Source organism: Lissotriton helveticus, chromosome 10 (genome assembly GCF_964261635.1).
Source record: "Lissotriton helveticus chromosome 10, aLisHel1.1, whole genome shotgun sequence".
NCBI classification, from domain to species: Eukaryota; Metazoa; Chordata; class Amphibia; order Caudata; family Salamandridae; genus Lissotriton; species Lissotriton helveticus.
Window position 1 is genome coordinate 1,002,444,743 of NC_136071.1, and position 13,761 is coordinate 1,002,458,503.

Consider the following 13,761-nt stretch of genomic DNA (forward strand, 5'->3'; position numbering starts at 1 on the left):
TGACAGCAGCGACAGGGACCCAACAGGGCCCGGCCCACAAACAAGGAGGCAGCAAGCCAGGGCGAACAAAACGGCCAAAACCGCGCCCCTCCGAATGAAGGAAGGAGACACCCACCGCGGGGACGATGGAGAGGACCCAGTGCAAGGCATGCGAGAAAGGCAGGACGCCCCATTCACGGCCAGGGAAGCAGAGGGCCCAAGGCGGCGACACCCAGCCACCACAAACAAGCACCCACAATGCCACGAAACCCAGCACCAAGGAGGGCACAGAAGAAGCATAGGACAGGCCAGCCCCCAGCGCCACAGCCGCAACCAAGCCGAACAGAGCCACCAAACAGCGCGACCAGGACAGGTACCAACAGACCAACGGGAGGAAAGGGGCGACTCCCACCAAGAAGCAAAGCCACTGGAGGAAGAGAGGGACGTGCCGCACCGAAGAGATATCCCAGACGCAAACTGAGCGCGTAGAGAAGTCTGAAACAACAGAGGACCCAACACAGCGCCAAAGGAATACGGAGGGCCGAGGAGAGACCCCACACGGCAGTCCCTATAGGCAACCAACAAGCAACTGTCAGCAGGCCAGTACCACAGTGGACAAAGTCACAAGCAGAAAGCACATACAACCAGTACGAGCAACGCACGCCACTCACACCGCACCAGCCCCCACCCCGGGACCAAAGGGCAAGGCCAACCGGGAGGGCCGGGAACACCAAGGAAAGTAACTCATAGTCCCAGCCCAGCAGGAAAGAGGAAAACCCAGCCGACCAGCACAGGAGCACAGCGACCCACGTCCTGCACGCCCACCACCCTGGAGCCACAGACAGCGCCAGAGGCGGGAGAAGGATCCACAGCAACCAAGCACCCAGACGGGAAACAGCCGCCCACAGGAACCGATGGATGAGGAGGGGATAGAAGGCACCAACAGAACCTCCACACTCCAGAACACAGGACAGCAGCAGGGCACAAGTCCTAAAAAAGGAAGAGGGGGGAAGCTGACGGCATCAGAGAAGCCAGCTCGAGAGCAGCGTCCCGAAGGTGCACCGAAATCACGCCAGAGAGGCCAAAGAGTGAATGGGTGGCTCCATTCGCTCCAGTAAACAAGCACCGAGTGAAAAAAGTGGGGGGACACCGCCCACCCACGTGGAACCCCATACGAGCCCTGCAGAGCAGCCCCAATCCAGGATAGCACCAGCCAGATATGAGAGGCAGAACAACCCCCACGGAGCCCAGGCGACCAGGGCGCCCAAAGGGGGACCGGAGACCCAGCCGCAGAGGAAGAGGACAACAGCATGCCCCCACCAACCCCAAGCGACCCAGAGGCAGACAGCCCAAGCCAAAGAATCAGGAGCACAGGCAGGATACGAACCCCTACTTCCAGGAAAACGCTTCAGGGCCAACTAATGGAAGGGGAAAAACAACAGAAAACGGGCAGAAACCCGCCCTACCTGGCCTCCGGGAAGACAGCATACCGGGAGGAGGCAGCCACACAGCCCGACCCGGAAACGCAGCCCCAGCCACAGGAGGACCGCCGGACACCGCCGAGGATTCCTGAGTCACCGCTCCGCCCCCATACCACGAGGGAGACGAGGAGAGGAGGCACAGCCAGGAGAACGCTGCAGAGGGCACCGCCGTAGCAGAGAACCAGACCGAAGACTCCCCGGCACCGCCACAGAGAGGAGCTGAAAAGGTAAGTCTCACTAGGGAGACAGAAAAAAACAGGTGGAGGTGGGGGCGGGCAGAGTTTTTATGCTGGGGGTGGGTCTGGGTGGGAGGCGGGGCCTCACTTGTGCTGAAGGAAGGCGAGGGAGGGACGGGAGGTAATGGGTGGATCACCTGGTGTATGCAAGAAAGGTGGAGGTGCATTGACATTTTTTTCATATTTACATACTGTCTAAATAACAATAGTCAATATATAACCAAACCACATTATTGTATTACAGAGTGATATAAAATACTTTCAACAAGTCTATAATGTAATTTAAATTATTACATCCTTCATTTGTCTGGATGTCACAGACTCTATCACGCTCTAGAAAAAGCTCCTGGAGAAATGGTTGAATTGGATGATATGCCTTGCATGAAGTACACTGTTTTCCACTGTTACACCCCCCAGAATGTGTTATTTTTTTAATATTATGACTCGTGATGTGCTGTAAAAGTGTGTGCCTATCACAGTATGTGCATTGTAGGTGCACTCTTAAGTTGTGCACGCATCTCTTTCTGTTTCCCAATGTGCGGTGCTTAAAAGATCACGGCCTGCGAGGTTTGAGAAGACTCATCTATTTCCCAATGGAAAATGGAAGTCGACATCCTCAATCTGAGGCTGAGTGAGTCAGCATTGTGTGCACACAGCCACCCACTGGAATAGGAGTAATGGATCAGGAACAGAGCAAAAGCTTGCTGCAGTTGAGCGAACTGTGACGTCAAGTCTCTTAGTATATGTTATGTTATGTTATAGGGAGGTTTTGTATAGCGCTCAGCTACTCCAAAGGAGTGTCCCGGCGCTTTCAGACCAACAGGTCAGCAGCTAACACATAACACAACAAGAAATAAGACCGGCAAAAAGAAAACAGAAAACTAAAGACAGAACAACCAGGTTTTAAGTCCCTTTCTAAAAGCAAGCAAATTGGCAGTGCTGCGGAGTGATAAGGGAAGAGTGTTCCAGAGCTGAGGAGCAAGCCGTTTGAAGGAGCGTCCACCAGTCCGGGCTTTCTTCACCGCTGGCACCACCGCAAGAGAGAGAGTTTCTGATCTCAGAGCCCTAGTAGGTTTGTAAAAGGCTAGCCTTTTCCGAATATAGGTTGCTCCCGTAGAATAGAGCGCCTTGTGGGCCAAAGTAAGGGTCTTAAAGGCAATGCGCTTTCTGACAGGGAGCCAGTGCAAGGTGGATAAAAGGTCAGAGGCACTGGCACGGCGGGGAAGACCATAAATGGCGCGGGCCGCCGAGTTCTGGACTACCTGAAGACGCTGCAGCAGGTAGTCGGGCAAACCCAGGTAGAGAACATTGAGTAGTCCAGCCTCGAGCCAATGAGGGCATGGACGGTAATTTTGCGATGGTCAATTTAGAGCAGAGTGAGAAACCTCCGCAGCATCCTAAGCAGGCCAAAGCAAACGCCCACAAGGTCAAGAACTTGGGCTTTCATCGTCAGGCCATTATCAATTTTGACCCCCAGATTTTTCGCCACGGTGGAGGAAGATACCGGTGGAAACATGTCATGCGGCCACCATTCCTGCCAACTCGGGTCAGATTGGCACCCAAAAAAGAGCACCTCAGATTTTCCAGGGTTACACTTAAGACTATTACCCTGAAACCATTCAAATACCGCTCCCAGGCAACCACGAATACTCTCTCCATCGAACTCAGCCCCCTTTGCACATGTGAAAAGGAGCTGGGTGTCGTCGGCGTATGATATTATCTGGGCCCCAAGGGACTCAGCCAGCACCGCCAAAGGGGTCAGAAAGATATTAAAGAGTGTGGGGCTCAACACGGAGCCCTGCGGTACTCCAACCTCCAGCGGCGGCACTTCGGCTGAGTAAGGGGGGGCCCAGACCACCTGCCGGCGACCAGACAGGTAAGATTGAAACCACCTCAACACCGTCCCACGCAGACCAATCTCATACAGTCTGCAGAGAAGACCTTCATGAGGGACGGTGTCGAAGGCCGCCGACAGATCAAGCATGACCAACATGGCCCTACCCCCTGAATCCAGCACATCCTTGATAGCCTCACTGACTTCGAGAAGCACAGTTTCAGTGCTAAAGTTGGTACGGAAGCCAGACTGGGTGGCATGCAGCAGGCTATGTGACTCAAGAAAGGCAGAGAGGACCTTATGGACATGCTTCTCAACGATTTTAGCAAAAGCAGGTAGGAGAGAGATCGGGCGATAGTTAGCATGAAGGTCAGGATCGAGGCCCGGTTTTTTGAGAAGCGGAACCACCCTCGCCTCTTTCCAAACACCAGGAACAACGCCGCTGGTCAAGGAACAATTCAGCACAGGATTCACAAGAGGATTGACCACCTCCGCCGTCCTTGCCAAAAATCTGGCAGGACACGGGTCAGCAGGTGAACCTGATTTAAGCTGAGAAAGCAAATCAAGCGACGCAGTGATCGATAAAGGTGGAAATTCCGACAATGTACGCTCAGAATCTTCCGCCAAATTCCCGTGGATCTCCTGGCACATCCTAGTCCCGATGACAGGGGCTGGGAAAGAGTCCTGGATCAGCTTGATCTTATCATGGAAGAAGCTGGCCAATGCGGTCACCCACGGTTCAGAGAACTCGTGCTGAGATGCAATTGCTTTGGGTGACATAAACTCCTTCACAATGGCGAAGATCTCCTTACAGGAGCTAGAGGCTGACTCTATTCGGGCCGTGAAGTAGTGCCGTTTTTCCCGAAGAATGTCAGCATGATAGGCTTTTATAGCCATCTTGTATTCCGTCTTGGCCGCATCCTCGTACATATGGCGCCACCGTCTTTCAGCACTCTTACAGGCGCGTCTGGAAGAGGCCAGAGCCTCGGTAAACCAAGGTGCAGAGGACCGCCTAGGGGTTTTACGAGGAGAGGATTCGGGAGCAAGTTCATTAAGTCGCTCCCTGATCCAAATTTGCAGCTGGACAAGGTCGGACTCCAGGTCTCCCGACAACCGGCAGGGATATATGGGATATATGGGTGGAGCTAGTATCGCTCCAGAAAGAGGCTTGCACTGACAGGTGGAGAATGTTTGAAATGCAGGACGAGATAGCGGCAGGCCTAGCTCGTACTGTGGACTTGCACTAGTCACAAACAGACAGACATCTATGCAGGGTACAAGTAGGGGATACACACAGGTACACGGTGTCCAATCACTACTTTCACAGGGTGGACGCCAATCCCGCTGCCAAGAAGTTGGTCCCCACAGAAATATGCTGAACATGTCCCGGTGTAAGACACCGGGAAGTGTTCAGCAGCGCTTGTATGTTGTCAGCTTTCGATTCCCAGCAGCAACGTGTAGGCAGCGTGGGAGCTTTTTTTTAACTACAGCTGGGCCCAAGTTAAGGGGCCATCAGGCCTCCTTTTCTTTGAATATCCCGACTGGAGGCGGCCTGGATCCTCACACTTAAATGTAAATGCCACGGAGGTGAAACCAAGGCCCTTAGCTTGTTACCTCTTCACAGGGACTTAAGAGAGGCAGCTTTTGACTTTGTTCAGTCCCTGTATATAATAGATGCATGCACTGTAAGATTGTCAGGTGTGTTGGTCTGTCCTAGTATTTACACAACTGACGATTTCAATAGCACAGTTGTATTTCTTTTATAGCGCTGTGCAGCCCAATGCAGGGTGTTAGAGCTCTTTACGTAACATACACATTATACATTAACAATAAATCATGTACATGTGTAAATCAATGTCCAAGATTAGTTACATGAGACAATGAGGGTTAAAAGGTGCGGGAGTCTTATGTCCTTCATACCTCACTGTGGTCTTTTAGAAGGATTAAAATGTATGAACTGCACGTAACAAAAGGATCTCTGCGTTAAAAGCGGTAACTCACTTTACTATCTACATAAAATAAAAATCTGTCATCTGTGTGTTTGATGATTTGCAGTAGACACATTAACCTTCTCTACTTCTTTGATTCAAATCTGGGACTTTGCAAAACACAGATCTCTCCAGCAAGTGCATTATCCACCAAAGTTATCTCACCATTATTACTATTCCCTTGGATTTACTGGGCACCTGCACAGCAGATACCTTAACCCAATCAAATATTTTTAAATGTAGACATTGCAACCAATTAAGCATAACATATCTACTACCATGCTCCTTCTTGTTGCAGGGTTTAAAAAACATTAATGTATTAGTTGTGGCCCAGATTTTGCTTCGAGGTTGGGGCACTTTTTTGGCACAACCCCATTGCCAAATCTGATTTGTTAAATCTCATAATGCCCTTAAATGTAGTCATGATATACCTGATAAACATGTGTGAGGTCTTAATATCTGATGTCACTTCTTGTGATGTAATTCCCTGTGATGTCACGTCTTGTGATGTCACTTGCAATGTCACGCGCCATGACATCATGCACTGTGATGGCACGCGTCATGATTTCACTTGCATACGGCCTTACCTGGTTAGTCCCCCCACTTCTTTTTTAGGATTTGTGTCCTGCATATATGTACTCCTCATGCTGAGTTTGAAGTAAATGCTCCTGTAAGAAGTAATAGGGCAGCAAATCGTATGGAACCCCACATAACACGGTTGTACTGGCCTGAATTTGAGTCCTCTGTAGGTGTCAGCTGTGGTAGCTAACACACTGATGTGAGACCCTCCCTCCGTAACAGCTCCCACACAGCGTTGTGAGGGCACAGAGTCCATGTGGATTCATTACTGTAACCAAATCGTTGCCAAATGTGTGGTGATTAAATAAAGATAACACAACTCAGAAGGTTGATCACGAAGTACATGCATGACCTAAATAAGCAACCGTAGAAATTCACACGTATAAAATAATGTTATGACTTCACTATAATAGTAATGCCAACACCAAATTGCAGTTTCTTTCCATCTGATTGGCTGAAAACAATAATGAAGCGGTGGACCAGAGGGCATTAACTTATAGTAAGTAATTCACGACTGACCTGAATGCTGAGAGGTATTCGATATCTCCCATGGGAGGATCCAGGCCACCTGTCCAAGCAATATTTACATTGAACCCCTCCCCTAGGCCACTTCCAACCTAAAAACAGGAAAAACCACCACACAGAAAAAGAAAATTACAAAACATGCATAATTTGTGCTTTTAACATCAACATCAAACAACATGTCAATCCAGTCCTGTTTTGTTTGACAATGACTGCCCTGGGTTTCCCACTTGCTTTGCCCAGGTCCTCTGTCTCAGGGGATGGTCTCGTAATCTGGGGTAATTTAAAGCACCAGTGAAGGACAAGAAAATTACAGATAATCATGCTATGCAATTAGACCGTAAATGATACAAACAAAAGCAGGCTTCTAAAGAAATAAACCTAACCTCGTTCGGGGCGCCACTTCCTGGAAAGTAGTTGCCTCCATCATAGCGATGGATAGAAATATACAGGATGCTGGGGTCAGCGTAAAAGGCCTGCTGTGTACCGTTGCCATGGTGAACATCCTAGGGGTGAATAAAAAGGACACATAACATATGCAATATTATTCAAGCTATGCGCGAGAACATTTGTACTTTGCTGGAGTCGGCCTTGTCTAATAACGTTCAGCATCTTTCCCTTGCACTAAAATATGTTCCTTTTTCTTCCACTCCCCAATTAATGTATTTTCTTTCTCTCTCCTTGCCCTTTTCCATCCCCTAAGCTTCCAGAGACTTTCAGCAAATTACTCTTTATTGCACTGATTTTTTTTTAAAAAAACGTCCTTCTAAAAAATTCAGGAAACTTTAGCGACCGTGCCCCAGAGACGCTAGATGAGCAGTTGCTGAGAAACCCCAGCCCTTTTATACAATTAGATATTTATACACCCGCTCTTTGTACTCCTTGCTTTAGTGATACAATCTAGCAGCCTGTTTTATAGAGGAGCTTTATGACTTATTAACTGCCAACAGTTCATAACCCTTAGGCTTAATTAACTAGGCTCGTTGGTTCTTCCAAGAAAGACTAAAGTTAAAACTGCAACTAGCTTTATAAGGAAGGATCTAGGGTTTAGGGCGCATTTTCACAATTTTTGACAGAGCTCTAAGTGTAAATGTATTCACTGATTTGCCAAGTTCTTCCACTGAGGTCAAAGGCTTTGAAACCAGCTGAGTAAATTGGCTCTCTCGAAACCTTCTCTTGGGTTAGAAATCCCTGAGCAGTTATATCCACATCAAAAGAGATGCCAGATGCAAAAAGAACTCCATAATTCATTTTTGTAAAATCATGACGGCAACAGTCGACGATGCGGAAGTATGACCTCATTAAATTGTAAAATCAAATCCAGAGGGCAGCCATCTTGGAAATACCTATAGAGGTAGGGAGGCTGCAAGCTGTGCCAAGCTACATATTTTCCGACATATATAAATGGCTGCATAGCACATAAAAGCCCGATTCCCTGAAAACAATAAACCATCATAAAATGGCAAACACATTTTAATAGTTGATGGCATTAAGCGTCATAAATGCCTTTTTTTCGGTTGCCCCTGCACTCTTCGCGGGTGCATGTGCGATTTTATGTGAAAAAGCGGAAATCCAGGTGCGCTGCGGTAAAAGAAAATGAAATGACCTTTTGTGGGAGTCAGGGAATGGGGTCTATAATTGAAGGTTGAAAGGCTTCAGGTGCTCAAAATAAAATACTCTCTTCCTTACTTTAACCAGCATATTAAAAATTAAATAACAGAGTCGCTGTGAGGGCAGAGCAGAAAAAAATAACGCCAACCAGAAGCAAAGTGTAAACGAAATTAAATTATGAACAAAACTGGACAAGAAATGCATGAAATAATAAGGACCATGCTAAAAACATATTTGGTTCCTAATGCATTTGTTGGCTGTTTCCCAAATAAAAACCGTGGATCGTGTATTTGAAAAAAAAAACATTTCATTGTTCATCTAAAATCCGTTTTGTAGGTGAATGTCTTAGAAATGCTGCTCCCTGTGCCACAAGAACGGTCAGTATCGAGGCATGTATTTTTTTCTCTTATTGTTTTGTTTCGTTTTCATTTCCCCAAAATGGTAATTGCTGAAGTGAATTCAGTGTTTAAATGTTGATCTGATTTAACTCTAAAGCAAAATAAAATATTTGTAACATTTGCCGATGTCCTTATAATTTAGCAGTAGGCCGATGCGCAGGAACGTGCTTATCCCCCCCCCCCCCCCCCAACACACACACACACACAGGGAAAAAATACCAACTACCCATTATCAGCAGTTATAGTGTTTTCAAATATTTGACAGTGTAGACAGAATTAGGCAGCCTTTACTTTTTCAATGCATTTTTATCACCTTCGGATATTAACTAAGTGCAGATGTAGCGGATTAGGGTGCGATGCCAAAGTTCACTTCCTGTCTGTGCTTTGTCCTACAACCCTTTCCACCTCGCCTTGAACTGAAGGCCAAACAAAACGAGCCCTCGTAAATCAGTGTCCAGATTTCCTGGGGCTGCGAACTGCACCCGTGCAGAAGGTACAGGTGGGGAAGTGAGAGAAGGCATGGTCTGGCTTGAGGCAGGTTTCTCGCTCTGCTCTGGGCACCTATTGATTACTGCCTACTACCGGGTTAGGGTGCTGAACTCTCTTGCCCCTCCCTAATACAGCTCTTTAAAGAAAAAAAAACAGCGTTCTGTTAAATGACGAAGTGATTCTTTTACGCAGTATGGCAACGAATCAAATCCAAAATTCGAGTTATGTGCTCGCAGCACCAACATCGTCTAAAATAAAAGCAGAACACGAAAGGTAAAATAAGTTTGGGGATTACATGCAAGATTGGCTTCACAGATCTCTCTCCAGGAGAGAATATGATGTAATATTTAATATGAGTGTCAAGATGATCTGTCATACGATTTATATTCTTCAAGTCAGTTTTAATGGTCACGGGGTAGTGCTTTAGCTCCCGAGAGACAGCTTTTAGAGAAAAGAGGAGAAACTCAATTGTGACCGAAAAATCTGGGTTTAAATCCTGGCGTCACCATTTGGACATGTTGTGTGATTCTGTAAACAATTTTAGCTCGCCTTGCTACATTTTACTTAATTGCAATGTTTTGCATGATCTAGAGATACACAATTTCACAGCATAGCCTGTATGCAAACAATATACTTTTTACATGATGTAATGTTGATTCGTGTATAATAATATTAGGAATCCTTTTAATAGTGCTCACCATACGTAACTTTCACTTGTCTTCACATGCCTACATTAACAGAACAGAACACGTGTATTTTTAAAGTGCACTTTCAGCCATAAGGGAATCTTAGCGCTAATTAACATGGTTATTGTTACCCAACTCAATGGTACTCGTTTCATTCCTTTTGATTACATGTTTATGCTAGTGCTTTAAATAGGCAGGTACAGACCGGTACTGTAATGTTATGTTTAGAGATATTATGAATTATAATAAATGCTACTCATTGCAGTAATGAGAAGACGCGTATTACGTGGAAACCAAATATTAACACAATTACGAACAATTCTTGATTTTGTCATATTTTTGCGTTTTCTGTTGCGCGGAAACATGACAGTTGTTCCAATGGCTGGGCTTCTAGGCTGAATTGACGGCTACTCCCCCCCCCCCCCCCCCCACCCCACCCCGTGAGGGTTGTGGCTTTCCCACGGGGGCTTCCCGCACCAGTCATGAACACAGACCGGCAACGCGTCGAGCGTCATCTTCTCTTACGGTTGCTTTTCTATGGACGAATGTTATGTATTAAACTCACAGCCCAAAGCAGCCAACATTTTGACCAATCAGCAGCTGTTCGGCGGGGACTCCTAAACAACACAGTGTTCAAGAAATTCCAGTTTTCTAACATGGAGTAACACCAAGTAGTACATAAAGGGCTAATGTGTAACTTGGGGGCGTGGTCCTTTAAGAGGCGCTAACCTGGCCGGTCTGCGCAGCGCCTCACACCAACATTGTTTTACCTGGAACAACTGGACTCATTTCATTGGCCCGCTGCGCGGCCAGAGGAATGCGCCCTGACGTTCGCAGTCTTCTCACGAAGCTGCAACTAATATATTTCATGCGAAATGTTTACAAGTCGGGCCGTCCAATTCCTGGTGAGCTGGGCGCACCGGCAGCAGTAAACATCTGGCTACAAACAATGCGAAAAACTCTTTACAAACTCCTCGGCTGCTCCCTGCCTTTCATCTATCCCCACCCTATGAATACCGCTTGCCAATAATACGTACCAGATCGACAATCAATATCTTGCCCATATTTAGCTTGTCTCGCAAGTATTTGGCAGCGATGGCGACTGAATTGAAAAAGCAGAATCCCCTGCGGATTAAAGAAGAGCAGAGTATGTAAGCACATCAGTCAGGGAAATTGTTATAAATAACGCGCGGGACATTTTCTAAAAATGCTATGCGATCTCCGCGGCCATAAATCTGCTTCTAGGAGTACCTCGAAAGACTTTTCCAAACATCTGCGAACGATTACGCTGCTTCGGAAACACGCGGCGCGCAGGTGATCGCAGCGTGGCTAGCGCCCGGGGAGAGGCAGCGGTCCCCGGTACTTACATGGCCGTGGATGCCTCGGCGTGGTGGCCCGGGGGTCGCACTACCGCGAATCCATTCTGAAAAACCAAGACAGACCTTCGGTTAGCAACCTTAAAACAACCTCCTTGCAGAATGTAACAACAGACAACGACCGCATGCAGTTGTAATCTTCAGTGTCTATAATCTACAAATTGTATAACCCTTTTATAAAAATAAGTAAGACTTTAATCACAATGACGGTATAATGCTCAGCTCTATTGCATTTGCAGTACTTCTGCATAGCTTAACTATTTTCTCAATAATGCTATGGGACACAGAGGGATTACAGAGCTACCTTAATTGTAGAGGATCTGTGGGCAAGTACAGCATCTACTCGTTGCGTTGAACTCATAAGTATTGTTTTGCAAAACAATCTTTTTGTCTTTGACATTGACTTGATATTGTGTTAGGATAGTTTTACAGACCGCCATATTAGTGGGAAGCAATGGACTGTGGTTGTCTCACAGTTTAGCAGTGGCAGTGTGAGGGTCAGCTGATGCAAAACTGTAGTGATCTCACAAAAAATTTAACACAGGTGTATCTCTCATATACCAAAGTAACACAAGATACTGATTGGAGATTAGTTCTACGAGATGTGTCTCTGTCGCGCTTTTTTATTGTTCATGCAGGAAATTTTCTTCTAGAATCCTTATCTCACAGAAGAAAATGACATGAAATTCCACACCCTCGAAATGGCAAAAAAATTGTAAAATTCGTGTCACTTAAAATTAGTGAACGTTTGTGAGATTTTGCCTACTTAATAAATATTTTGCATGGACCCAGTCAGGTGAACAGGCTTACAACAAGCTACTAGGACACAAGGAAGAGTTGTTATAATAGGATCTGTTGTCTTTAGATAGGACCAAATGAGGCCCGTGCACCAGGTCTGTTTGTCCTGCCCACCACCACACTTGGTAAATGTGCCAAGAAGCAACACAGAAAAATAGACACTGCACCTGGCAACACACGTTAATTGTCTAAATATCTTAAACTGCAAAGCAGTGCTGTTTGCTTAAAATACTTATATGTGTGTGTGTGTTTATGTGTGTGTGTGTGTGTATATATATATATATATATATATATATATATATATATATATATATATCAATACACACGCGTTCTCTCTCTACTTGATAGCGAAATCAGCACTCCGGAGGCTAGTATTCTGGTAATGTTATTCTTTTAAAAACATCCAACGCGTTTCGGTCGTTACCTCACAGCCTTGTTCACGATGCCTGAGCCACACATAAAGTTCATTTTAAATACTTAAATAAACAGCAGTACATGGGCATAGACAGTAATGACGGACAATTATATCCTATTCCAGTGTATAATGTGGATTTACATTGTAAAAACAGCGGCTATTTTAAAATATGTTATTCTCAGTTTTTCTAATGCAATTCAGGTTGACAAAAGGACAGTTCTTGACATACTTCAACCTGTTTCAATGCTCATATATTCTGTACATAATTACTTATTGTACCATTTATTTAATGTGCGTTCTGTGCAAATTATGAAAAACTTTTTCTGCAGCCATAATTCATTCTTTCTCGTAATTCCATACTTTTTATACATTCTGGTACTACAAGTATTCCATTATTTTTTTCTTAAATTTTCTCTCTTTTCGTAAAGTCCTAGTGCTTAATATATTTAAAGTGCAAGTGCTCCCATCTACTAATTTTCTAAAGTGCATGTCTAATTTTTCAACAAAAGTTCTTAGTTGTTTCTTTATAAAACAATTCCATATAGATATGTGGGTTCAATACCCCTTAAAAATTGGGAACAATCTTAAACTGTCCTCTGTAATGTAAATGATTTATAAAAACTCCTATTCACTAAAGTGCTATTTTTTGATATAAAGTGCTAGTGCTCATAATCCTACTTGTAGTTCCGTGATTGCAAATACATTTCTTAGTACTAAAATTCTAAAGATTCCAAAAATGTCATATATAGCTCCTATAGTTGATGGAGTGCTATGCAGGGGCTTTTCAAATTTAATTTCAATATAGGCATGTATATAATTCCTCGTCAAGATTAAAACCATTCAGTTCTCTGGCATCGAGTTCAATGATATAAAAGGGTTCTAATTTCCTCAATTCTCTCTCTCTGGCCCCACCTCTCTTCTTCTTGGGCACTTGCGCTAGGCAGCTGTACATCAAGGATGTAGGATCACATTGATATATTTTTTTATGGTGGATATATTGGATAACTCCTGTCTTTGTTGAGGATAGCTCTCTTGTGTTGTAGAATTCTTTTATGGACTGGTAGGGTAGTACTACCTACATACATTTTCCTACATGGGCATTTTAAAATATAAACTACAAAACAAGATTTACAAGATAAAACTCCTCTGATTTTAATAGTTTTGCTAAAAACTGTTTGTAAAGATGAGAGGTTCTCCCCATGCTGGCACGCCTTGCACTTTGTACATTTAAAAAATCCTTCTCGCTGTCTAAGCCAACTTTGCTGTGGGGTTGTCTCTTCAAATTCACTCTTGACCAAATAGTCTTTCAGGGATTTCAATTTTCTATAAATCATTTGTGGTCTCTTCCTCACTTTCCGCCCCAGGATTG

General features: G+C 45.1%; 1 protein-coding gene across 1 annotated transcript in view; it reads right to left on the reverse strand.

Moving 5' to 3' along the window:
• The window catches only part of HDAC9 (histone deacetylase 9), a 2,824,806-nt gene that overhangs the window by 1,233,463 nt on the left and 1,577,582 nt on the right, over positions 1-13,761 (reverse strand). Inside the window, exons 18-21 of the mRNA XM_078663676.1 lie at positions 11,171-11,226; positions 10,841-10,928; positions 7,006-7,125; positions 6,617-6,714 (exon numbers count right to left, since the gene is read on the reverse strand). Coding sequence (XP_078519802.1) covers positions 6,617-6,714; positions 7,006-7,125; positions 10,841-10,928; positions 11,171-11,226 — 362 coding nt within the window. The remainder of the gene's footprint in view (positions 1-6,616; positions 6,715-7,005; positions 7,126-10,840; positions 10,929-11,170; positions 11,227-13,761) is intronic.